General features: G+C 39.4%; 2 protein-coding genes and 1 long non-coding RNA gene across 3 annotated transcripts in view; all 3 read left to right on the top strand.

Moving 5' to 3' along the window:
* LOC126396922 (desmoglein-3-like) overlaps positions 1-5,214 on the top strand; it is a gene marked incomplete at its 3' end in the record, with an annotated part of 19,776 nt that extends 14,562 nt beyond the window's left edge. Inside the window, exons 9-15 of the mRNA XM_050055296.1 lie at positions 198-411; positions 528-670; positions 1,200-1,421; positions 1,836-2,060; positions 3,424-3,554; positions 3,743-4,054; positions 4,243-5,214. Of these exons, the coding sequence (XP_049911253.1) occupies positions 198-411; positions 528-670; positions 1,200-1,421; positions 1,836-2,060; positions 3,424-3,554; positions 3,743-4,054; positions 4,243-5,214 (2,219 nt within the window). The remainder of the gene's footprint in view (positions 1-197; positions 412-527; positions 671-1,199; positions 1,422-1,835; positions 2,061-3,423; positions 3,555-3,742; positions 4,055-4,242) is intronic.
* Positions 5,215-5,216: 2 nt separating this feature from the next.
* Positions 5,217-8,047, top strand: LOC126396765 (uncharacterized). The gene is made up of 2 exons (XR_007570598.1): positions 5,217-5,350; positions 5,705-8,047. It is a non-coding gene; the product is annotated as an uncharacterized LOC126396765 (long non-coding RNA).
* Positions 8,048-14,635: 6,588 nt separating this feature from the next.
* The window catches only part of LOC126396921 (desmoglein-3-like), a 22,119-nt gene continuing 14,912 nt past the window's right edge, over positions 14,636-21,842 (top strand). The window contains exons 1-4 of the mRNA XM_050055295.1: positions 14,636-14,798; positions 18,326-18,454; positions 20,115-20,270; positions 21,258-21,399. Of these exons, the coding sequence (XP_049911252.1) occupies positions 14,751-14,798; positions 18,326-18,454; positions 20,115-20,270; positions 21,258-21,399 (475 nt within the window). The 5' untranslated portion in view covers positions 14,636-14,750. The remainder of the gene's footprint in view (positions 14,799-18,325; positions 18,455-20,114; positions 20,271-21,257; positions 21,400-21,842) is intronic.

Below are 21,842 nucleotides of genomic sequence, written 5' to 3'. Positions count from 1 at the left end.
GTGGGTAAAAGGGAGGGGGGGGAGGGGCAGGAGGGGCAGCGGGGGGAACGGGGGGCACAGAGGGGACTGCAGGGACAGGGGGAGCTGCAGGGACAGGTGGAGCTGCGGGAACAGGGGGAACTGCAGGGACAGGGGGAGTAATTGCCACTGGTGCTGGAGCTGGGTCTGAAGGATCATAATTGCCACTGGTGCTGGAGCTGGGTCTGAAGGATCAACGGGGCAAATTGGAACCACACTTAAAACCTATCCAATCAAGATCAGTGTGATAAACCAGCCCGAGGGGCCAGCTTTTGACCCCGAGGTCAAAGCCATTCCCATATCAGAGGGAGGCCAGCCCATTGACATCAACGAGGTTATTGCCACCTACCCAGCAAAAGATCAAGACACAGGAAAACAAGCTGACAATGTCAGGTCAGTGCCTACGCAAAAACACACGCATAAAAGCACCCTCTGCCTTTAAAACTACAATGTTAGTTTAATTTTCTACACTCAATGATAATAACTGATACAGCCTATTCCTGCTGCAGGTATGCCAAGGGCTCAGATCCTGCCAACTTGCTCACCATCGACCCAGAAACAGCTGACATCAAACTGAAAAAAAGGCCTGATAGAGAATCTTCATACCTGGTCAATGGGACATATTTTGCTGAAGTACTTTGCATTTCAGAAGGTACCCTGTTCTTGCTTCAGATGTTTTATATGTATTACTAGAATCCTAGTGAAAAGTTGCTGGGGGAGGGTGTGAAACGTCAAGCTTAAAAGTCCTAACTCTACTAGTGACTTCTACAGTTTACAGTGTTTACCCCATATCTACAACAATGTAAAAGTGATGGATGTAACAAAAAGACATTTTTGCTGCAGTCTTGCAAAATGTAAAATCTGATCTAAGAATGGCTCTAGAGGAAATATCAGTGTCATTAAAATCTATAAATATTATCCTTTTAGAAGCACAGATGAAAATTTCCATGACATTCTCCCATTAGATCATGAAATTTGCACAATGCTGACGTTTGAATCCAAGAGAAATAAGTCGGATTAGGTTTTCCCCTGGGAACCATTGACATCCACAGCCACAAGAGCAGGGCAAACAGTTGTGTACACCTGTTCTTCACTATCAAGGGTCTTTTAACCTGTCTTTGAAAAAAAGAAATCGAAACAAAGGAATGATCTGTTTTTATTTCTGTTTCTTTTCAACACAGACATGCCTGGTAAAACATCCACCGGCACAATAGCCATCCAGGTAGAAGATTTTAATGACCACTGCCCCACCCTGACCAGTAACGTCGAGACTGTGTGTATCCCACATGATGCTGTTTTTGTGAATGCCAGAGATGATGATTTATTCCCCAACGGGCCACCTTTTGACTTTGTCATCATCCCAGAAGGCACTCAGGGCAAATGGCAGGTGCAGCATTTAAATGGTGAGCATAATACAGATGACTGTTAAAAAGTTGGGTAAAGTAAATAGATGTAAGTAGATATAAAAACATAAAAATAGATATAAAATTAGAACTGGCCATGTATTGATATGAATTGGGGTTTTTTGCCACATAATTTTTCCTTTTTTTCAACAAGGGGGCGCCAAAATGAAAAAAAAATCAAATTCTTCACGAGTTGCTTTAAGCGTTGCAAATAACAGGTTATGATTGTTTTGACTAGTACACCTTGTTAGCATCTTAGACCAGTGAAGTACCATAATGTCTGAACCCTTCTTTTTAAATTGTAATTTGGAAAAGACAATTTTAAACTTAAGTCTTTGATCCAGAATACTGCAAACTTTAAAGTAAAGCATATTGGCTTCCTACACTTTCACATTTCTCCCCTGGTTTTGGCAGAAACTACAGCTATCCTGAGAGCCCAGGAGACCCTATGGCCTGGTGTCTATGAGGTGCAATTTGTGGTGAAGGACCAGCAGGAACAGGCCTGTCCAGAACCACAGAAAGTCACAGTCCACGTTTGTGAATGTGAAGATGGGGTGGTGTGTAGGGAAGCCAGCAAAGGAGCAAAGTTAGGACCTGCAGGCATCGGTCTGCTTTTCCTGGGCCTGCTGCTGTTACTGCGTAAGTGATGCTCATTCTTATTAAGGGTCACGTGATCAAACACTGAACAACTTGACTGTGTTAAAGACAATCCCAAGAAAGGTTGAATTTAGTTTAAGTCCAATTTAGGTCTGAGATAAAGCCAGAGCAAATGATTTAAAAGCAAGACAAAAACTAGGTTGCAAAGAATATGCATTTGTTTTTAGGTGAGATAATAGCAAAATAAGGACTGGTATTTTTAACACACTAAACACATAGGATGTTTGTTAAATAACTGTTAATCAGTTGAAGAGTATTACATACTGTCCCTTAAATATTTAGCAGTGCCGAGTAAAAAAAGGTGCATCAAGTGGTCATGTCTGTGATATTTTAGATATGCAGGGAAATATCTAAAGTAATATGAAGTAGCAGCTGTGATTAAATAAGGTCTGACTTTGAACTGGCAGAACATCAAGACAAAGCCTAGGATGCCAGAGAGATGGTCTTAATACAGGACTCAACATCAAACCCAACTGGCAGATATCAGCTTATCACTGATGTATGAGTATCCACATGTATGTCAGCTGATAAAAGCCAATGAGATCTCCATACCTTAATAATGCCTGCAGAGTTGCACAAGCCATGTACAGAATATAGCCTTATAATTTATATAGTATTGTTCTTTACAATCACCACAAGACAAACACTGAAGTATGTCATAAAGGCACTTCCTCCAAGCATGAAAACTGCACTGTCCCACAGACAAGAGATTTTGAGACAATAAAAACTTGGCTTCAAATATGAATAATTTCTGATTTCCCATTACATTAAATATGACTGAATAGACAAGCATCAAATACAGTAAACAACAAACACTTTTATTGTTACACTCAAAAACTCTTTATTTCGATTGTGTATTAAAAGGACCACAAATGTGACACACAACTGTGTTTATGTCGGGACTCATCACTCACAGCAGGAGGCAAAATAAGAAAGTTTTCAGTTCAGTTTAAATGCTCCAACAACCCTGAGGAACCAGTAGTTGCAGTGAGAACATTAATCTGATCAAAGTCTCTAACAGCCCTACCTGAGATTAATTCTGGGATCCCTTTACCTTTAGATGTAATTGTAGGTCCACCCAGCAGAGGGCAGTAGTAAAATCTAACAACACACACAGGCGGTCAGACTGTCAGACAGTGAGAAATCAAAAAATGACAGACAAATTACAACATGCAACTCACTCCAGAATGGTTATAGATACACCCAGTGTTCATAGTAATGAACTACACGGTTGCCTTTTATAAAGGAACAAGCGACCAGTTTTTTTGTGCCAGATAAACTGAAACTGCACCTTCATTTTTAGAGGACCCCAGAGATAACTAAAACTTTGTTGTTGTTTTTACAGTTCTTCTTCTGTTGCTGCTCTTCTGCCAATGTGGGGGGGCTGCAGGGCTGCCAGGGGGCTTTGCTGAGTTGCCTTTTGACACCAAATCACACCTCATTAACTACCACACTGAGGGCCAGGGGGAGAACACGGTAAGATCAACACATTTATCTTTTAAACAAACAACCTTCATTGTTAAGGATAGGAATATTGGCACATATACTGACCACTTGCTACTGAGATTATGTCTGCTTGAAAGCTGCATTTAGTGATTTTTGACTGTGGGCAGCAGAATAACTGTTGACTATGTTCTAACCTTTGGATCACTGGCTCATTGTAGGAGGTGCCACTACTGAGCATGCCAACGCAAGTGGACGGAAATATGGGCAACATAACTATGGGCATGGCAAACAATACTTCAGCAATGCAAACTTTGGGAGGTTTGGATTTCCAGAAATCCGTCACTTCTATGGATGGGATGAACGGGGCCGGCTATCAAGGAGATTTTACAACTGAAGGTAGAGAAGAAACATTTGGGATGATGAACCAGCCGAGCGGCAGTGGCTTCTACTCTGAGTTTGAGAGCAGACAAACAGAATTTTATGATGGCATGGCTCTTCCAGACTATTTCCTGGATCAGTACTACACTCAGGTGAGGAATCATTTAAATATTTCTACTCTTTATATGTTGATGGTTTTGTCTTTCTGAGAGTAATTATTTTTGGTAGCTTTCAAATGTTGGGAAAATAGAACAATCTAGACAAAAGAGGTGTAGCTGAAAAAGCTCAGCTGAACAAACATAGAAACCTTGTTAATGATTTCCCTTTCCATTTTCAACAGAAGGTGAACAGTGGAAACGAGAATCTTGGAGCAAAGGACAACTATTTGGTTTATGACTATGAGGGCCAGGGCTCTCCTGTTGGCTCAGTGGGCAGCTGCAGCCTCCTGGAGTCTGACAACGACCTGCAGTTCCTCGATGACCTTGGGATGAAGTTCAAGACCCTGGCTGAGTTGTGCGGAGGCAAGAAGATCCTGACTGAAGTCAAACAAGAGTCCACTCCTCTGCCCAGTGCCTCCATTAATACCCAGACCTCAGTATCAAGTTTGATGGCTGCCCAGCAGCTGCCCACTCCAAAGCTGCCCACTCCACAGCTGTCCCCTCCACCCAAGCTGCAGCCCAGCATCACCCAAACAGGGCAAACTCTGGTTAAAGAGACATCTGCGCATACTCAAATTGTGAACGAAAGCTTTGCCACTTTGAGGGAAGGGATGACTACAGTGAAAGAAGGGATGGCAAATCAAGGTCAGATGCTCCTACTACAGCAGCAGCAGCCTATCTACTACACCACCACCCCCGTACTGCAGCCAATGCAATACATAGTCCAGCCACAGTTTCAGAACACCGTGCTTCTGGCTGAAGCACCAGCCACCAACCTGCAGGGCATGGTACTGGTTAATGGCACCCAGGCTGGACCTGCCCAAGGCATGGTTGTTCAGGGACAGACAATGATGTCCAACGGACATGCCCAAGGCCCCCACATGGTGCTGGTGGAGGGGAGCAGGGCCAACCTGATCCCCACTGGCAACATCACTGGAGCCCAGACCATGATGGTGGTAGGGGACAAGGTCCCTTCAGGGTCAGTGAAAGGCCTGAAAGGGAGCCTTGTGCAGGGGGGCACCCTGCAGCCAGGAGGGCTTTCAGGATCTCAGACAGTCCTGGTGGTCGGCAGTCCAACAAGCAGCGGAGGGCAGCTGGTCCAGGAGGCAAGAAGTCTGTCCCAAATGAGTGACGTCTCTGGCTCTCGAAGCACCCCAGTGAGCACAACCCCCACCTACCGCAAGGTGGTGGTGCAGCAGGAGGAATTCACTGAATGATGATGTCGTAAAAGACTTTTTTTTTTAAATGCAATTCAAACGTCTGGCAAAGCAACCTCTCAAGTATTTTCAGGTAATTTGTGTGTTGATGTCAGTTTATTGGTGGAGGGTGTGCTGTAGCAGTGTCACTAGAAGTGAAGCTACATGTATCTGTGTGTTCATTTACCACAGCTTCTGAGTTACACCAACATATGCACCCAAACAGCAAGTTATTGCACTGTAAAACCCAACTTTTTGATTTAAAAAATACATTTATATCCACCGTTTTCTGGGAAAAATATTTTTTTACAATACAGACTTTGGATCCAAACACATAATTGCCAAAACTTTACCGAAGGTATTTTTCTTTCCACTGTTGTGTTGTGTTTTTTCTTTTGTGTGTTGTTTGCTTTGATTACTCATTTTGTGTCCTTTTGTCTGCCAGCAGCATGGCAGCATCAGTCTGTTGGTCCACTAATTTGGTCCAGACTGATTCGTCTCAACAACCATTGGATCAGGGTCATGAAATCTGTATAGACATTTTTGGAACTCAGAGGATGAATGGATTTGGTGATCCTCCTGAGTAGCGCCACTATGAGGTGAAAGTTTTCACTTACCCTGTTAAATATTGTAACATCTTATAGAAACAGCAAACAATTTAACGGACCAGTAACTTTTATTAGCGCTATTATCAGGTCAAAAATATAAATTTGTCCAATATGGTAAACAGATGGTGATCAAGCTAAACATACCAGCATGTTAGTATCATCACTGTGATCATGTTAGCAAGCTGATGCTAGCATTTAGCTCAAGACACAACTGTGTCTATGAAAAGCCTTACAGAGCAGCTAGCTGCCCAATTATATTAATCTGTATTTTGAATTGGCAGCAACTGTATACCAACTCTGCCAACTGGCTACCGATCCTACTGCTGATGCAACACGGGCTGACACCCATCTACTTTGATCTTATCACGTAGCTAAAAAGAGCAGGCTGTAGCTTAAAGTAGATTAAATGGTTAACAATCTTACATGATACATAAAGCAAGTTAGGATTTGCATGTTTCGAACAACTGAGGCGGCAGCTGCAACTGTTGACTGTCTGAAAGCACATTTAGTCTTGCTTTCTATCAGGGCTTGTTTTTCCTTGCAACATGCACAGTATTTTCTACTGAATTACTTTGTGAATACCAAATACAAATGTAACTTACTTCAATAGCAGCTTGTGATCAATGTTAAATTTTCCTGTCAACATGATCAGTTCTATTATTTTTTCCTAATAATGCAAAAAGCATGGGACAAATGAGTTAGTGAATGTTGCTCAGACCATACTGTGGGTTATGAAGGGGTAAGCTTTGCATATTATTTCAGATAAAGTGTCTCTGTTGTGATATAACAGTCTGTTACTCATTGAGAGGCCATGTTTTATATAACTGGCATTAAAATTAGGAATGGTTCAAATGTGTCACTGACTGTACAGAAGATAATTGGAATGTTTGTTACACCTTGTTTCATTAATACTCCTTATTAGTGATCAGTGTAACAGGCTGTAGCAGTAGTTTATTTTGGTCATTTTCAAACTTATACCAAATATACTTAAGAAAAAAAGAAATTGTAATTAATTGTAATTGTAAATTGCAAAAATTGTAAAAGCTTCTCATCACTGATGAAGCCACAGCTTTGCACAAGTAACCTGACCAGCTGTTCAGATTTTTGAGATGTGAAAATTTAAACATGCATCTAATGGTGAGGGAGAAAACACCCACCTCATCATGTGGCTACAGTATAAAATACAGAAAAACATACTGTAGTACACATACTACAGGACAACAAAACCTTAACTAACACAAAGAAAACAAACCAGCGGCCAGATTACAAAGCACAACCAGAATATTTAGCACTTGATTCAGCACAGTCTTGATTTTAATGCAGTGATTACATGGGTGAGTTTAACTTGTTGAAACTGCTCCTGTTTATGAGGACTGTACAGGTGAGTTTTGAAAGAGTGATGCTAGCCAAGGTAAGACTGTTAGCAATAATTCTGTTAAAATAGAAACACTTTAAGCAATATGATGAAAAAGTGGGGGTGTTATTAACAAGAACTATCCAAAAAAAAATAAAAAATTACTTCTGTTCACTTGCACTTTGGTTTCTTGGGACCCAGCTTGATCTTGACATGATTGATATACTTTTACACAGTTTCTATGTTTATGAAATTTGATTGTTGCTCTTAAATGAGCTACAGTAGGTGTTTTAATGTTGGACAAAAAGGTTTTTTACTAAATACAGTCAGGATGCCATGACCTTTGTCTTATTTTGCTTGTTGTTGTTGTTGTCAATGCCATAAAATGGCAAATCATGCTATGTTCACACGAACTGAAACTCTAAAAGACTATTGGACTGAGCAGTAAAAAAAAAAAAAAAAAAAAAAACCCATGTACTTTGGATTGATCACTGCCACGTCATTGGATTGGTGTCTTGTAAACCCATGGGGGTTGGGCACATGTTTGTGTGCAAGACAAAAAAAGACTACAAAAGACAAATCATCATCATCATCATCATCATCATCATCATCAAAAGCAATTCAACCCTTCAGAACATGAAATTTCAGTTGTGTGTGTATTGTATTAATTATCTGTGTTGTGTTAGGTTAAGAAAAAGTGGTTCATTTATTATGATGCAGACAGGTGCTCATGTGTTGGAATACATTTTGACATAATGTGTCTTTTAGGGATGTCTAATGGGAAGAATTTATCTCATGCTTGCCCTTTTTAATAAATTTTTTCACAGAACACTTCAGGTCAACGAGCTTTTTATGTTTGTCTCTGCAAGATATTTTATTATATTACTGCAGTATATGGGAAACATTTCTTTTTTTTCAGCAGTCATTGGCTTAGTAGAGTTTCAAATAATTATAGTGCTTGACAGTATGAACACACCCTGAAGGAATGAAGAAGATCAGGACAGAGCATGCACAGGGCAGAATATGGCTTCACAGAGAGCAGTTCATTTCAGAAAGATTTGCATACTATCCCAGCCAACTTATACTGCCCCCACTGCCAACTGTCACACCATGAAATGGCCCTGTGCAAAAATATCTCTCTGGTCTGTAGACTGCTTACTGAAGAGCAGGTTTGTCCCCTAAGATCAATGGTGGTCTCTGCTGACTTGAGGCTAACTTGCCTCTGCAGTTAAAACTCCCACATTTCAGAACAACTGGAGATTGTTGCAACCTAATGTTGTAATGTTTTTAAACTTTTTATTTAGTTTTATATTTTTGTGATGAAATTGTGGGAACAGGTAAGTTTTACTGTTTTATTCCAAACTTCTTATTCCTAAATTATTTCATTTATCACACACACACACACACACAGTTTGTTACACAACTCACCTTTGTCTCTTTGTGATTTATACTATTCTACTGTTTTCTCTAACATTGCATATTTAATCTAAGTCGCCTTGATTCTTTCAGAACTTCAACAACAGCCTCCGTCATGGTGATTTGTCTATTGTTTACACCTTTCAGCACGTGTGTTTTGCAGTAAAAAAGGGTTTATCAATCGATGACTTCTGTACGTGTTTCACCTCAGTGATGTAGTGGTAGTTGATAAGGTGGGTGTAGGTAGATGAGTAGGTTACCAAGGAGGAAGTGGATATTCTCTCCTGTATGTTCCCATGGGTTTTTGGCTGAGAGCCAGGTATACTGTAAACAGTGATTATAAGAGGTGGGTAAACCTGCTTGTACCGTCCAGTGCACCACTGCTCACGCTTTCATGCAGAACATCAGTGAAACTACAATGAGTGGTGAAATTTGTGGAAAAGTTGCACGGATTGGAAAAAATTGCAGAGTCTTGCAGAATTTAAAGGCATTAGTTGAATTTGCATTAGTTGTTGCGATTGCAACATTCCAGAGGTAAGGATGTTTTTAGAGAACGTTATCCTAGAATGTTGTAGGAACAAAAAAAAACATTATCAGAACATTATATGTAACATTTGCAGAACGTTTTTAGAACAAAAAAAATCTAGTTGGGATGTTGCATTAATTCAAATGGTCACCATCGAAGATATCCTCTACTAATTTTATCTGATACATGCAGTATTCTGACATTATCCATAATCATTTCTTGTTGTGTTAAATGTGGAATACGGTGACAGAGAACAGAACAGAACTGGGTCGCAGTCATAATGCAGCTAAGCTGCACCCAGTGGAATCCAGGGGTTAGGTCAACATGGAGAATTTGTCCCAGAGGTGCACAGAATCAAGAACAAGTTGAATAACAATCGGTACACAGGACATGAGTAAGCTCAATATGCTGATGAGGTCTGTATGAAATGATCAATAGCTCCAGAACAAGCATAAGTGGAAATTGTTTGGTCATCACAATATGCTTTGGAAAATGGTAAGCAGTTTTGTCGACCCATCTAGCTACCCCAACTTGATCCGTGACCTGAGTCATGATTCCTTTTGTCACTTAAATGTTTTGACATATTTGCTGAAACAACTGATGCTGTCATTCTTCTTGTGAGAACAGTGTTGAAAATCCAGAACTGGAACCTGCCTTGCATTTGTATACCATACAATTTTTGACATACAGTAGAGACCTGAGGTGTTGACAGACGTGATGTTCCAAGAGCAGAATGACAACACATGAGTCAAAACAGAGGGATGCCATGGTCTGTAAGATGATGTTTGTGACAAGATAATAACACGTTGCGTAAAACTGTCAGGGAGTGGTGAACAAAAACATCTGCAGACATCAGGCTTTACAACCTAAAGCAATGATCCCAAACACTATCCTCAGGGCCTTTAAGACATAGATGTTGTTTGTGAACGCTCTGGGACAGTGCATTGCAATCTTTTTGGCTTATCACACCTCAAACAAAGTCATGTCTTCTTGCAACACACTAGGTTTAATCCTGTTTTAATTAATTGAATTACTGGAAGCCTGAAGAAGGGGGAAAAGGTATTTTTGGGCCTTTTAAGCAAGGCTGTGGTCTAATTTAGATTTAGATTTATAAATAACTTAACTATGATAAATGATAAAATCTGCGTCCCCTGCTTCCATATATTTGTCAGCTGTGTCTAAACAGAGAGTCACACACACACACACACACACACACACACACACACACAGACACACACACTCGCAATTACCAGCGGACAGAGACAGAGCTCTACATGTGATTTAAACAGAGCAGAGAGCAGAACTGCTTGCTGACCAGCATGGAGAACCACTTTCACATCCAGTGTTCAGAGGCCCGCTGGCAGCACTACAAAAGGACTGGAAGCTACCTTATGCCCTTATGCCTTGATGATTAAGTGTTAGCCCTGTTCAAGACAGGCCTCAGGCTTGCCACCTGTCCTCTTCCTCAAATGGAGGATTGCGTGGTTCAAGTTGGTTCTGCAAAATTTGTAAGCAAATTTGACTTCCTTAAATCTTACATGGTCATGCCATTTGGTTTGAGAAATGCATCTGTCACTTTTCAACACTTAATGAACCAGGTGGTTTCTGAGCTCCAAGGGTGCACTGTGTATATAGATGATGTAGTTCTGTGTAGTGACAAGCGGCCAGAACATTTGCAGCCCATCCAGGCACCTTTTGATGCCTGGCCTGAGAAAAACTTCCCCATGAACTTGGGAAAGTTTAAGTTTGCTAAGGCCACAGTGACATACCTGGGTAAGGTGGTTGGGCAGGGTAAAGTGTGTCCTGTAATAGCAAATGTTGTGGCCATTGAGAAGTTTCCTCCACCCACTACAAAAAGGAAGCTCATCCAATTTCTTGCAATAGAAGGTTATTACCAAGGGTTTTGTAAAAATTAATTCGGTCAGGGAAGTTTCATTGGTCAGATCATTGTCAGAAAGCTTTTGATGATATCAAAGCTCTTCTTACTAGTGTGCCAGTGCATGCAGTCCCACATCTTGTCAAGCTGTTTCAGCTCAAAGTGAATGCCATTTATTTGATCCCACTATACGGGTTCCAGTGATGTGTTGTTGCAAGAGGATGCAGCTAGTATTGACAGACTAGTCAGTTATCTCTCACAAGTTTAACCCCTTCCAGTTGAAATATTCAATTGTAGAGGAACTCGCACTGGTTTGGGATTTGTTTGTTTGGTGCCTGTTGTTACAGCCTTCTCATTTGATATCTGGCACCTTACTTAAAGCTTTACCTCAAAGTGTTTATGGTTCCTTTTTTCATCTGTTTCCATGTTTCCTTCTCCTATCTCTTAAAATGACTTCTTAGGGTCCATGTTGCCAAGTTGGAGATGGTGAGCTGAGAATTATGCAGTGGTAGATGAGGCACAGTAACTTTAACACACAGGTTAGCCACTTTCATGCAATAAATGCCAATACTGAAAGTAAGTTGTATGTGTTAAAAGTTCTTTATGCAACATTCAGAGTATTAATATTATATCAGAAATTTGCTATGTATTGTAGTGATGGCATCCTGAGCAAAGAGGGAAATCAAGCTACCTCTCTGTGTGTTGTAATCAGAGCTTCTCCGTGTGTGTTGTGGTAAACCACTGCACGTGCATGTGTATTCCAATAACTATCTCATGCCAAAACATTGCAATATACTCACAAGGTAGTTATGGCTGTTATCGGGTCAGTGTCGTTGCAAAAGCATACAGTAGTACCCACTCATCAGTTCCCAGTGTTGTCACAAAAACATAGATCCACCCTCCACTCCCCCCTGGTTAACACCATCAGCTCTGTCAGCACTGTTGCTTTAATTCATAGCTGTTTATGGATTATGGTTTATGGCTCTGAATTTTGCATAGAGATGCTTTAATTGTGAATGTCTGTAGCATTGGTTGATCCGGGTCCTTAGGACCCAGTTTTAATAGGAAGGGGGTTAAACTCTTACACGCACCTCATTATACACACACCCATACACTCCTGGCACTAATGATATGACTTACATGTTTCCTTGATGTTCATGTTAATTTGCAGTTTGGCCACATCAAACCCTTCAAGGTGACATTTGTGTGAACTTCCTCTCTTGTTGCAAAAAGGAGCCAACTTATACTTGCTAAACTGCATTCTGAAATTATGTATCCTACACCCAGTTTCACAGTATATAAGAATAAAACTGTTGTAATTAGGGGTTAGTCTTGGGCGGTATCTATTTTTTTCATACCATACGATCCACCGTTTCACAAGGGTTTACGGTATATGACGGTTAAAAAAAAAAAAATCTGAAAAGCTGAGCTGCTGGTAATAGAAATCATTGTAGCATGTATGACATTGTCTACAGTTGGGTAAAATGATAAAAATTTTCCAACCGGCCTCCGTCAGCCTAGCACTGAGTTTGCCACATTCCACAAGCTCTCTTCGTTTCTTTATAGTCTAATAAACTCACAAAATATTAAAATAGATCATATATTCTAACACCTATTTACCTTATTAAACAGAAAAATACAACTGTGCACCTTCTGAATTCAAGTTTCTAGAGGACTGTTTTCTAAGATCAGTTTAATTTCCTTATTAGCTCACCATAAAACACAGTTCATTCTAACTCGACAGAAACAAAATTAAACTCACCAAAATCATCTTGGTTAGTCTTTTCATAGTTCCAACAATCACCAACTCTGGTTTGATCGAAATAAACCTTAATTCACAACATTAGAGTAATACCTTGATACCGTCCTGTTTCTTGAAAATGTTTTTCAGTTTTATTTTGCATTTAAACACCATCTGCGATCATTCTTAAACGTGACTATTAATAGATCAGATAGTAAATTAGCATGCACATTATGCTGTATATTGTGTGTCTTGTCATGTAACTTGTTTGTAATATTCTTTAATATTACTGGGAGTCCCTGGTGCATTTATCCAGCTTCCTGTTTCTACCCCTCTGGGACACAGTTTGTACAATTCCATTAAATTCCAAGACTTTGGTGTAAACAGTGACTCACATAATATCATCTTGGTCCATAGTGCAGCCTGGTTTCACTTTGGTCTCAGTTTGGCTTGAGGTGTGAAGAGGGTGAGGAGTATGGCACTTAGTTTCACTTGTACTTCAACATACTGTTTAATAGGGAGTTAAATGAACTAGTAAATAGTTTGCTTAAAAGACTGTAGATACTTCATGCACAGCAGTGCTTCTAGTGTGTGCCAGCTGGTGCAGGGTAAACCACGTAAACTAAATCAAAGATCCTCTTTGTGACGGCTAATCTGATGAAGCAGAATGTGAAATGCAAAGTTTGTGCCTTTTTTGTAATAGAATCTGTCAATAAAGTAGTGTTAATCCTAATATTCTGCTGTGTGCTGGAACTTTGATTTTGTTTGTTTGTTTGTTTGACTGTGTTGATTGAATGTGAAGTCCAATAAACTGAAGACAAACCAGTAGTAGTATAGTGATAGGTGCTGGTAGACAGACACATTGAGTGACCCATTTCTCAAGGATAGTCTGGGTGCTTGTATAAGTGGTAGCCATGTTGGACAGTTTTTGGTGTTGTTGTTTCATGGTGGTGCTGGTTTTATTTATTTGTTTGTTTGTTTGTTTGTTTAGTTGGTTGGTTGATTTAGTTTGGTTGTTTTTTTTTGTGAGAGAAGGAAGTCATAGCTAAAGTAAGACACGTGCAAAAAAAACACTCTAAAAGTCAGCATCAGGCAACTTTTTACAATCTTAAGGTTTGTGGGGAGTTCATGACAAAGGAGCATGCTGGGAATTATGCTAATTGGCAACAATGTTTGCTGTACTAATCAAAATTTTTATGTAAACAGTAGCTCAAGTGATTGTAATGTGAATGGGTTTGGCACTGAGAATAATCATACCTATAATTAAAATAATAATAGAATAGTAATACCTGCTCAATGGCTAACAGCAGACAGACATAGTTAGTGACTAACTGGTGAACACAGTAAAGCATTTAGCAGCTAAGGAGACAGAAATTTCTCTCAGGAGTTGATAGAGACCAACACAGAGCAAAAAGAGAGTGAATATTGGACTAACATTCATCAGGTGAACACAAACAACACAAATGAATTATAGATGTGTAAGTAGGCAGGCTGCTCACAGGTTAGTCACATCAGCTTTATAAGGTGATAATATACCAGTGTTTGTGTTTGTTCTACTGAGTGGCTGATAAATAATGCAGCTTTTACAAACTTAATTTGATGAGTAAAGAAGTTCATTTACATGTTCTGAAATTGTTCAGAACAATAACCAAATTTCATTTAATCTATTCTGATTAAATAAACAAGTTTAAAGTTTAAGGTGCATGTAGACTTTTGCCGGTGTGTTCAGTGATGGGAGAGCAGTGAGCGTAACAGGAGGGGTTGTGAGGAGGGAGGAGAACGAGCGGGCTGACAGACAATAAGAGAGCAGGGAGGAGCAAAGAGGGGGCAGATTATCTGAAGAGAAGGAGGAGAGGATGATGTGAGGGAATCTCTCTGTGCTCTGAGGGCCTGTTAATATCAGGAGCCACTACTATTACTGCAGTCTGCATGGAGGAAGACCATTTACCCATTGTGCAGCTTCTACCTGAGACATGGCGGGGTTGTCAGCCATCATTTTACTGCTTCACCTGTCAGTTCTGGTGAGTTCACAACTGTCTGTCTATGTGTGTGTCTGTGAAGAGAGGGAGCCATAGAAACGGAATGATGAAAAAAGGTTTATAAACTAAAAACAAGTAAAAAAGCATGAAAGGGAGATGACTTGATGAGTTAATTTGTGATAAGGTTTGATTTAAATCGTGTCGTTCTTGTATGTGAAATTAAACAGGTTTCAAGATAAACTGCCAAGATTTCACCTTCACAACTGTACGTGAAAGTTCTACAGTGAATAATTCCCACTCATACTGGTATCAGGTCACCATAGGTCCTGTCATTCCCAGTCTCTCCTTGAATGATCCCTATTGTATCTGTTCCCATGCACACATCATATGTTTTTCTCATCAAACCCACTTTCAATAACAAAAGACTATCTGGTCCGACTTGATCTTGATGTAGGCCTAGTCAGTTTGAATATCTTGATTGATATTCTTTGTTGTATTATGTAATTGCGCAGAGAGCTGCCTGTTACATGACTTGTTTTCTTAATATAGGTCAGTGTAGACACACCCACACTATGTCCCCTCTGGAATACTATAAGGACAGAAACAAGGATGTAGCTCTTTATATCGCGCATGTGATGAGCTGGCCAGGTGCATATACTGTATCCTAAAATATACGATATGTTATCATTTTGGGATTCCTGATTTAAACAAGAGAAAAGATACAGAAACAGAGGATATAGAGGAGAAAATAAATCAATATAACCCTGTTAATTATATATGAGAATTACCTACCACTCCGAATAAGCTCAATACATTCATTATATTAACTAGCGTACAAATTGCACTCTGACTGGCACTCTGTTCGGAACTCACTGCAATCTGAATGTCTATATGGACAGTTAATACTACAGGAAACTCAAAATCCATATTTTCCAACAGGTGTTTAAAGAAAGACCATACACAGCCATGATCGAGTCCACCACAAAGGTTATTCATACTGATTTCAGCTGGGTGTGGCTTCATACAGACTGTGACTGATTATCTGATGTCCCTCAGTCTCATGTTAACTGTGTTACACCTGTTCGGGCAGGAGGACTTATGTCTTTATCTTTCTTATTATGAAAATACTTTAACATTACTTTTTAACACTACGGTCCCCTGTGAAAATATTGATATTTTATTTAGATTTTAAAGATTTATTTGTCATGCACACAGTTTCGGCAGTGAAATGCTTGGTCGCCAGCTCCACAGAGTACATAGTACATGCATAATGAAATACAGAGGAAGCAAATATGGAGAGGTATTTATAGGAAATATAAAATAAAAACAAACATCATAAGCAAATGTAGTAAAAAAAAAAATAAGTAGTAGAGTCCAGGTAAGTATTGAAAGGGTGGATGTAGAGCATCGGATAACAAATGTAAAAACAAATGATTATCCACAGCTTCATCCTGACCCTGACTGTAATCACGGCCATACTGACTCTTTACCTAACTTTAGTGCTTTGTCTGAGGGTCAAAGTAGGGGTTACATGGTTGCCCCGGTCCTGAGTCCTGCCAAAAGGTGAAAGATTGGGAAATGTATAGACATCATCTACAATGTTGTGTCTGTACATGCAGGAGCTGAGACTGTCTTGACATATAACTTTCGAGAACGTTTTAGCAGTGATCACATTTTCTGTTTGCAAATTGTTCCCTCAGGGTAGCAGTGAGTGAGCTATAGATGCTGTAAATCATCTTGAAAGCTTTCAAGCATGCAAACATTGAACTAGGCTCTCATTCATGACTAAGGATTGTGACATACCTGAAGTTTGATATTTTTTGTCAGTGTAAAGGTGTCGTGGGTGCACTAAAATTACATTAAACAGTTTACTGAGAATTTGCATTTGTGCTTATAGATAGACAGACAGACAGGCAGACAGATAGATAGAGGGGCAAATTCATTAGATATCATACCAACCATTGTATGAGGATGCATTTGGTAGTGTGTGACCTCTATCATTTAAAATACTGGACCTCACTATACTCTATATGTCTACACTTACTCAGACAACACAGTAACAGATCTCCAACAGGATGAAAGGATAGCTCTAAATCTAATGATTGAACCCCCATCATTCTCAGCTTTACTGTACTTTACTGCTTTAACTAAACGCTAAATGCTTCATGTTAACATCACATGTTAACATGAAGCATTTAGCTTTTAGTTGGCATGTTAACATGATACATGTTAGCATGGTAACCGAACCTGTGGGGTATGTTTTCAAGGATTCTTTTGTGAGAGTTTGTTTCCTAGTGAACCGTAGATTGTAAAATTGTTACTGTAGCTTCCCGTTGCCTGGAGGTAAACAGGTGCTGGAAGGACGTCTGACACATTAAACTACAATGAATAATGTGATCAGATAGCACACATTAAACTACAATGAATAATGTGATCAGATAGCGTATTGATTAAGGGTGGGAATCTCTAGGCACCTCACGATTCGATTCAATTCCGATTCAGAGGGCAACGATTTCGATTATAAAATGATTCTCGATTCTAAAACGAGCCAATAAGAAAATTTACACTTGATATTGAACAACATTATTGTAATAAAGCTGGGAATACATATCCAGTGCATACAAACTGTATTACTTACTGTGGTTGAGATGACTAAACTCCACCAGTCTCCTCCGGTCCATCCTCCTCATCCACAAATCTCAAGGGGACTCTCCTGTCCCTCGTCGACCTCCTCGACATTTCTCCTCCAGTATTTACAAAACTATAACTGACTATAACTATCTATGAACTATAAAAACACGAACTATTGCAAAAAATAGGAACGATGGCAAAACTATTAACTATGGTGAAAACACTGCAAAAACACGGCACAAAAAAAACTCAAAAGCTCTCAAAAAAACACAAATACTATTATTTACAACACTAAATATTATTTACAAAGAAAACGCCACCCAAACTCCACTAAAACTCACCAAAACTCCACTAATTAACTCCAACTCGCACTCTCCTCGTCAGCTGTCACTCTCCTCCTGCTGTGCTCACTTCCCTCCCCTCCTCCACAGGTAATGACGTCACTACCGTAATGGTACATCAATGGAAAGCTTCTCAGCTTTCAGAATCCGTTGGAATTACGTCGATAGCGTGAATGGTCGAGAAGTTACGGTAATTTCAAAAATAAAAATAAAAATAAAATTAAAATCGACTATGAGTTTTCCAAATCGATGCGCGCATCGTTCAAGACAGAATCTCGATGCATCTAAAAATCGATTATTTCCCCCACCCCTAGTATTGATGGCTCATAACTTAATTATTGCCTCTTGTTCAAACTTTTTTTTTTTTTTTTTTTCTTTTTTTTTATTAATTGTATCATGGCTGACAAACACGCCTGAGTGTACCACTTTCATACTGGTGAATGAACACTGCAGGATGTATGAGCTGCTGTAGAATCTTCTGAATTTGAATCTTGTTACAATGCATTTTGTTCAGTTAAATAACTGATCTGAAAACAGACACAAAAAGATACATGTATAGAAGCAACACCACAGTCACATGTCCTCTTCTCTCTGCAGCTGTGGGGGTGTTTGGGAGACGATGCAGCCAGCGTCCCACATCTCAGACGCCAGAAGAGAGACTGGGTTGTCCCAACAAAGATGCTTAAAGAAAATTATACTTACAATACAAGGGAGCCTATTGCCAGGGTAAGAAGTTCCCTCACATCATATCATCTCTGTGTTCTTACAATATGTCTTCTGACAACAGCAAAGACGTTATTTGAATTTCTCTACCAAAAGGTTTATATTTAATATGTTGACTTGATAGTCTAGTCTATATTGAAGGAAGAGTTGATAGGTTTTCATCCCAGACCTTTATTGGAAGCTGTTTGTCATCATAATATTAATTAATTAGATAACTTCATTGATTATTTTAAATTTCTGAAACAGCTTCTCACTGGACTCAAACACAGTTATCTAATGGAGCCTTTTTAAATAATTATTTTGGTATTTCTTGCCTTTGTTTGCTCCTGTCATTAGAGACAATACAGAAAAGGAGGATTCCAATAAAGGTCTTTAGCTGAAATCAAAACAGTGATGGTGCAGTTCAGGGTGATGTTGAGAAAAGAGAGCTGAAATATGCTGAGATTTCGACTGTGTAGATCTTAAATATGTTGTAAACTCGTCACTATTAATTACAGCTATAACTGCATATGTTTATTTGTTGATTAAATTATATGTAGAGGCTGTATTAAAAGATGCATTGAGGACATGTAGTAAAAGGAGCCCCAGATTGTTGAGCTACACCACTGCTAACAATCCTGTGAGCTTCCTCAGTTATTTGACCAAACCACAGCTCTCAATAAGGCTGTGTTATACACAGTTCTTAAAAAAAAACATTAGAATAAAGTCCCAGGTTAAAAATATTGAACATATCCTCATGCTAAAAGCTGACGTGTTTATGCATTAGTCTACAATGTTTTCACACTGACTCATTCTAGGAGTTCGCTGATGTAAAATAACACTGACGCCTGCATGACAGGTCTTGCTTGTTATTATTCAGCAGTGCACCTGAGACATATTGAAGAAGGCATATATGATTACTGTCTGAATCATCCAACTTTTCTTCCTTTGTAAATATGCAAATACACACTCACACACAGCCTAGAGACAGAGGAAAGTTGGAAACTGCTCCACCAACATAAAAAGAGATTGCCAGGAGAAATAAAAGTTGTCACGCTTTACTGTGGCGCTTGTGTTAAGGCTTGACTTCACCCTCCTTAGCTTTACGATTGCATTGCAACTTCTGCTTTCATCAAAAAAAAAAAAAAATAGAAAATGTATGATTAGTCTTGCCATCTCTGCCAACACTCGGGATGAGCTGCCCTCCAGCATGAGACTGAGGCACCCAGCAATTGTACAGCACTCAGCTGTTGTAGAGGGAGACAGCAATCGCAGACATTCTCAAGTTATGACGCAGGGCTGATGTTCAAAATGCTGCTCACAGAATAAGAATGGGAAAGTACCCTAAACAAGTGCAATGCAGAACCCTTTTCCTGCAGCCCAGTAACTCTAGAAACTAGGTACATATTGGATGACTCGTGATTTATGTTCATTGCCAACATTCAGATTTAGGTCGACAGAAAACAGGTGTACAAGTTAGGGTTGTTAATAGGTGTTCACTGTTTCTGAGTGTAGCTGCCATGTATATGTACTGTAGACAGAAAAACTTTTTTAAACAATGGCATTCAATGTTAGAAATAAGTAATTAAGTCATTCCTTGATTATGTGCAATGGACAGCCTTGATTGTATTGCGATATTTTTAAATGGCTTAATTGTTGTTATGATTGTTATGATCACTCTCAGATCAGGTCAGACTGGGATACAGAGCAGACCCTGCACTACACTCTGCTGGGTCCCGGGGCCAGTAAAGAACCAGTGAACCTGTTTGTTGTGGTTGAGGACACTGGACTTGTGTATGTCCGAGGAACACTGGACCGAGAGGAGAGGGAAACCTACATTGTGAGGACACAACTCAGCACACAGCCTATTACACATCTACTTACTAATGTATCAACTAGAATTCAGTATGTGCTGTTGAATTAAGGTGATTTTATGAAAGCTCTGCACTGCTGTCCTCCACAGTGTCTATTTGATGACATAATAATGGCTTTAATTGTCAAAAGATCAAGATCAGCAAGAGAGTTGTTGCTGGTAGAGGTAGATGAATAATTTAAAACCACACTCAGAATGAAACACAAACACATATAATGACATCCTGATCCGACAGAGCTGATGGTGAGTGATTTCACAGAAATCTTCTGCTACATTTTACATTTCTTGTTTGTTTGAAATGAACAGAGGAGCAGTAATAGCCATGAAGAAAATACTGAGTACCACAAAAGAAAAAAATAGTGATTAATGAGAAGTCCGCTGTAAAGCTCTACAGCAACATGTGCTCAGCACCAGTGGTGGAAAGTATATTTTCTCAAGAACTGTATTAAAATACAGTTTTGCAGTACTTGTACTTTACTTAAGGATTACTATCTTTTGCTGCTTTATACTTCTTCTCCATTACATTTCAGAGAGAAATATTTTACTTAATTTTAATGGTATAGCCACTTGTTAGTAGTCACTTCAAAGATTAGTGTTTTATGTGACAAAATATATCGTCAGTTTATAGACCATGATGCATTCTTATGAATTACAGTATATGATAAAACATAAACTGCAGCAAATACACTATAATGCATCAGAAATAATTATAATTCTGCTTACTTTTGTAAGCTCTGGTAAATGTTGCTGCTCACTTCTCTTTTACTAATGTAAGAACTGCAATGCAGCACTTTGACCTGTTGTGGAGTATTCTTACTTATAGTGCTCAAGCGTAAATCTGAATACTTTCTTCACCACTGCTGTGCTCCAACATGGAGCTATGAAAATCTAGTAATCTAGTGTGTGTGTGTGTGTGTGTGTGTGTGTGTGTGTGTGTTTATTTCTGTTCAATAGCTGACAGGAGTGGCCAGATTTAATAACGGCACTGTGGCTGAAGACAGAATAGACCTGAGATTTGATGTGGAGGATGAGAATGATAATCCACCTGTTTTTGTCCCTGTACCTCCAGCTACAGTTAAAGAGGCCAGTCCAGCAGGTAACACATATTTTCTGCCACCAACACTCAAAATATAAGATTTAAAAACTCTCTTCTGTATGTACCTTACTATTATCACTACAGACGAGACATAAGCCGATAACAACAACCCATAAAACAACAAATCACTCTCACATGTATAGCGTCACTTGGCAGAGTTGCCCTGTTGCAATGGCATACAGAGAGAAGTCTTAAAAGGAATACTTCATCCACAAATTGAAAATTTGTACTGAAATAACACAAAATGACCTTTAAAGGGCCAGTGTGTAAAATGGGTTGAAAACAATGACATCAGTGGTCAAATTCTAGATTGCAGGGCTCACTCGCTCACCCCTCCCGTCGGGTAAATGACGGTGGCCTCGTAGGGACAAAAAGCCTTGCGCACGAGTTTTTCAGGAGTAGGTCTATCTAGCAACGAGGTGAATGCTTATTTAGAAATCTAA

The sequence above is a fragment of the Epinephelus moara genome, chromosome 10 (assembly GCF_006386435.1).
Source record: "Epinephelus moara isolate mb chromosome 10, YSFRI_EMoa_1.0, whole genome shotgun sequence".
In the NCBI taxonomy this organism is placed as follows: Eukaryota; Metazoa; Chordata; class Actinopteri; order Perciformes; family Serranidae; genus Epinephelus; species Epinephelus moara.
This window is presented reverse-complemented; position numbering and strand designations above follow the sequence as displayed.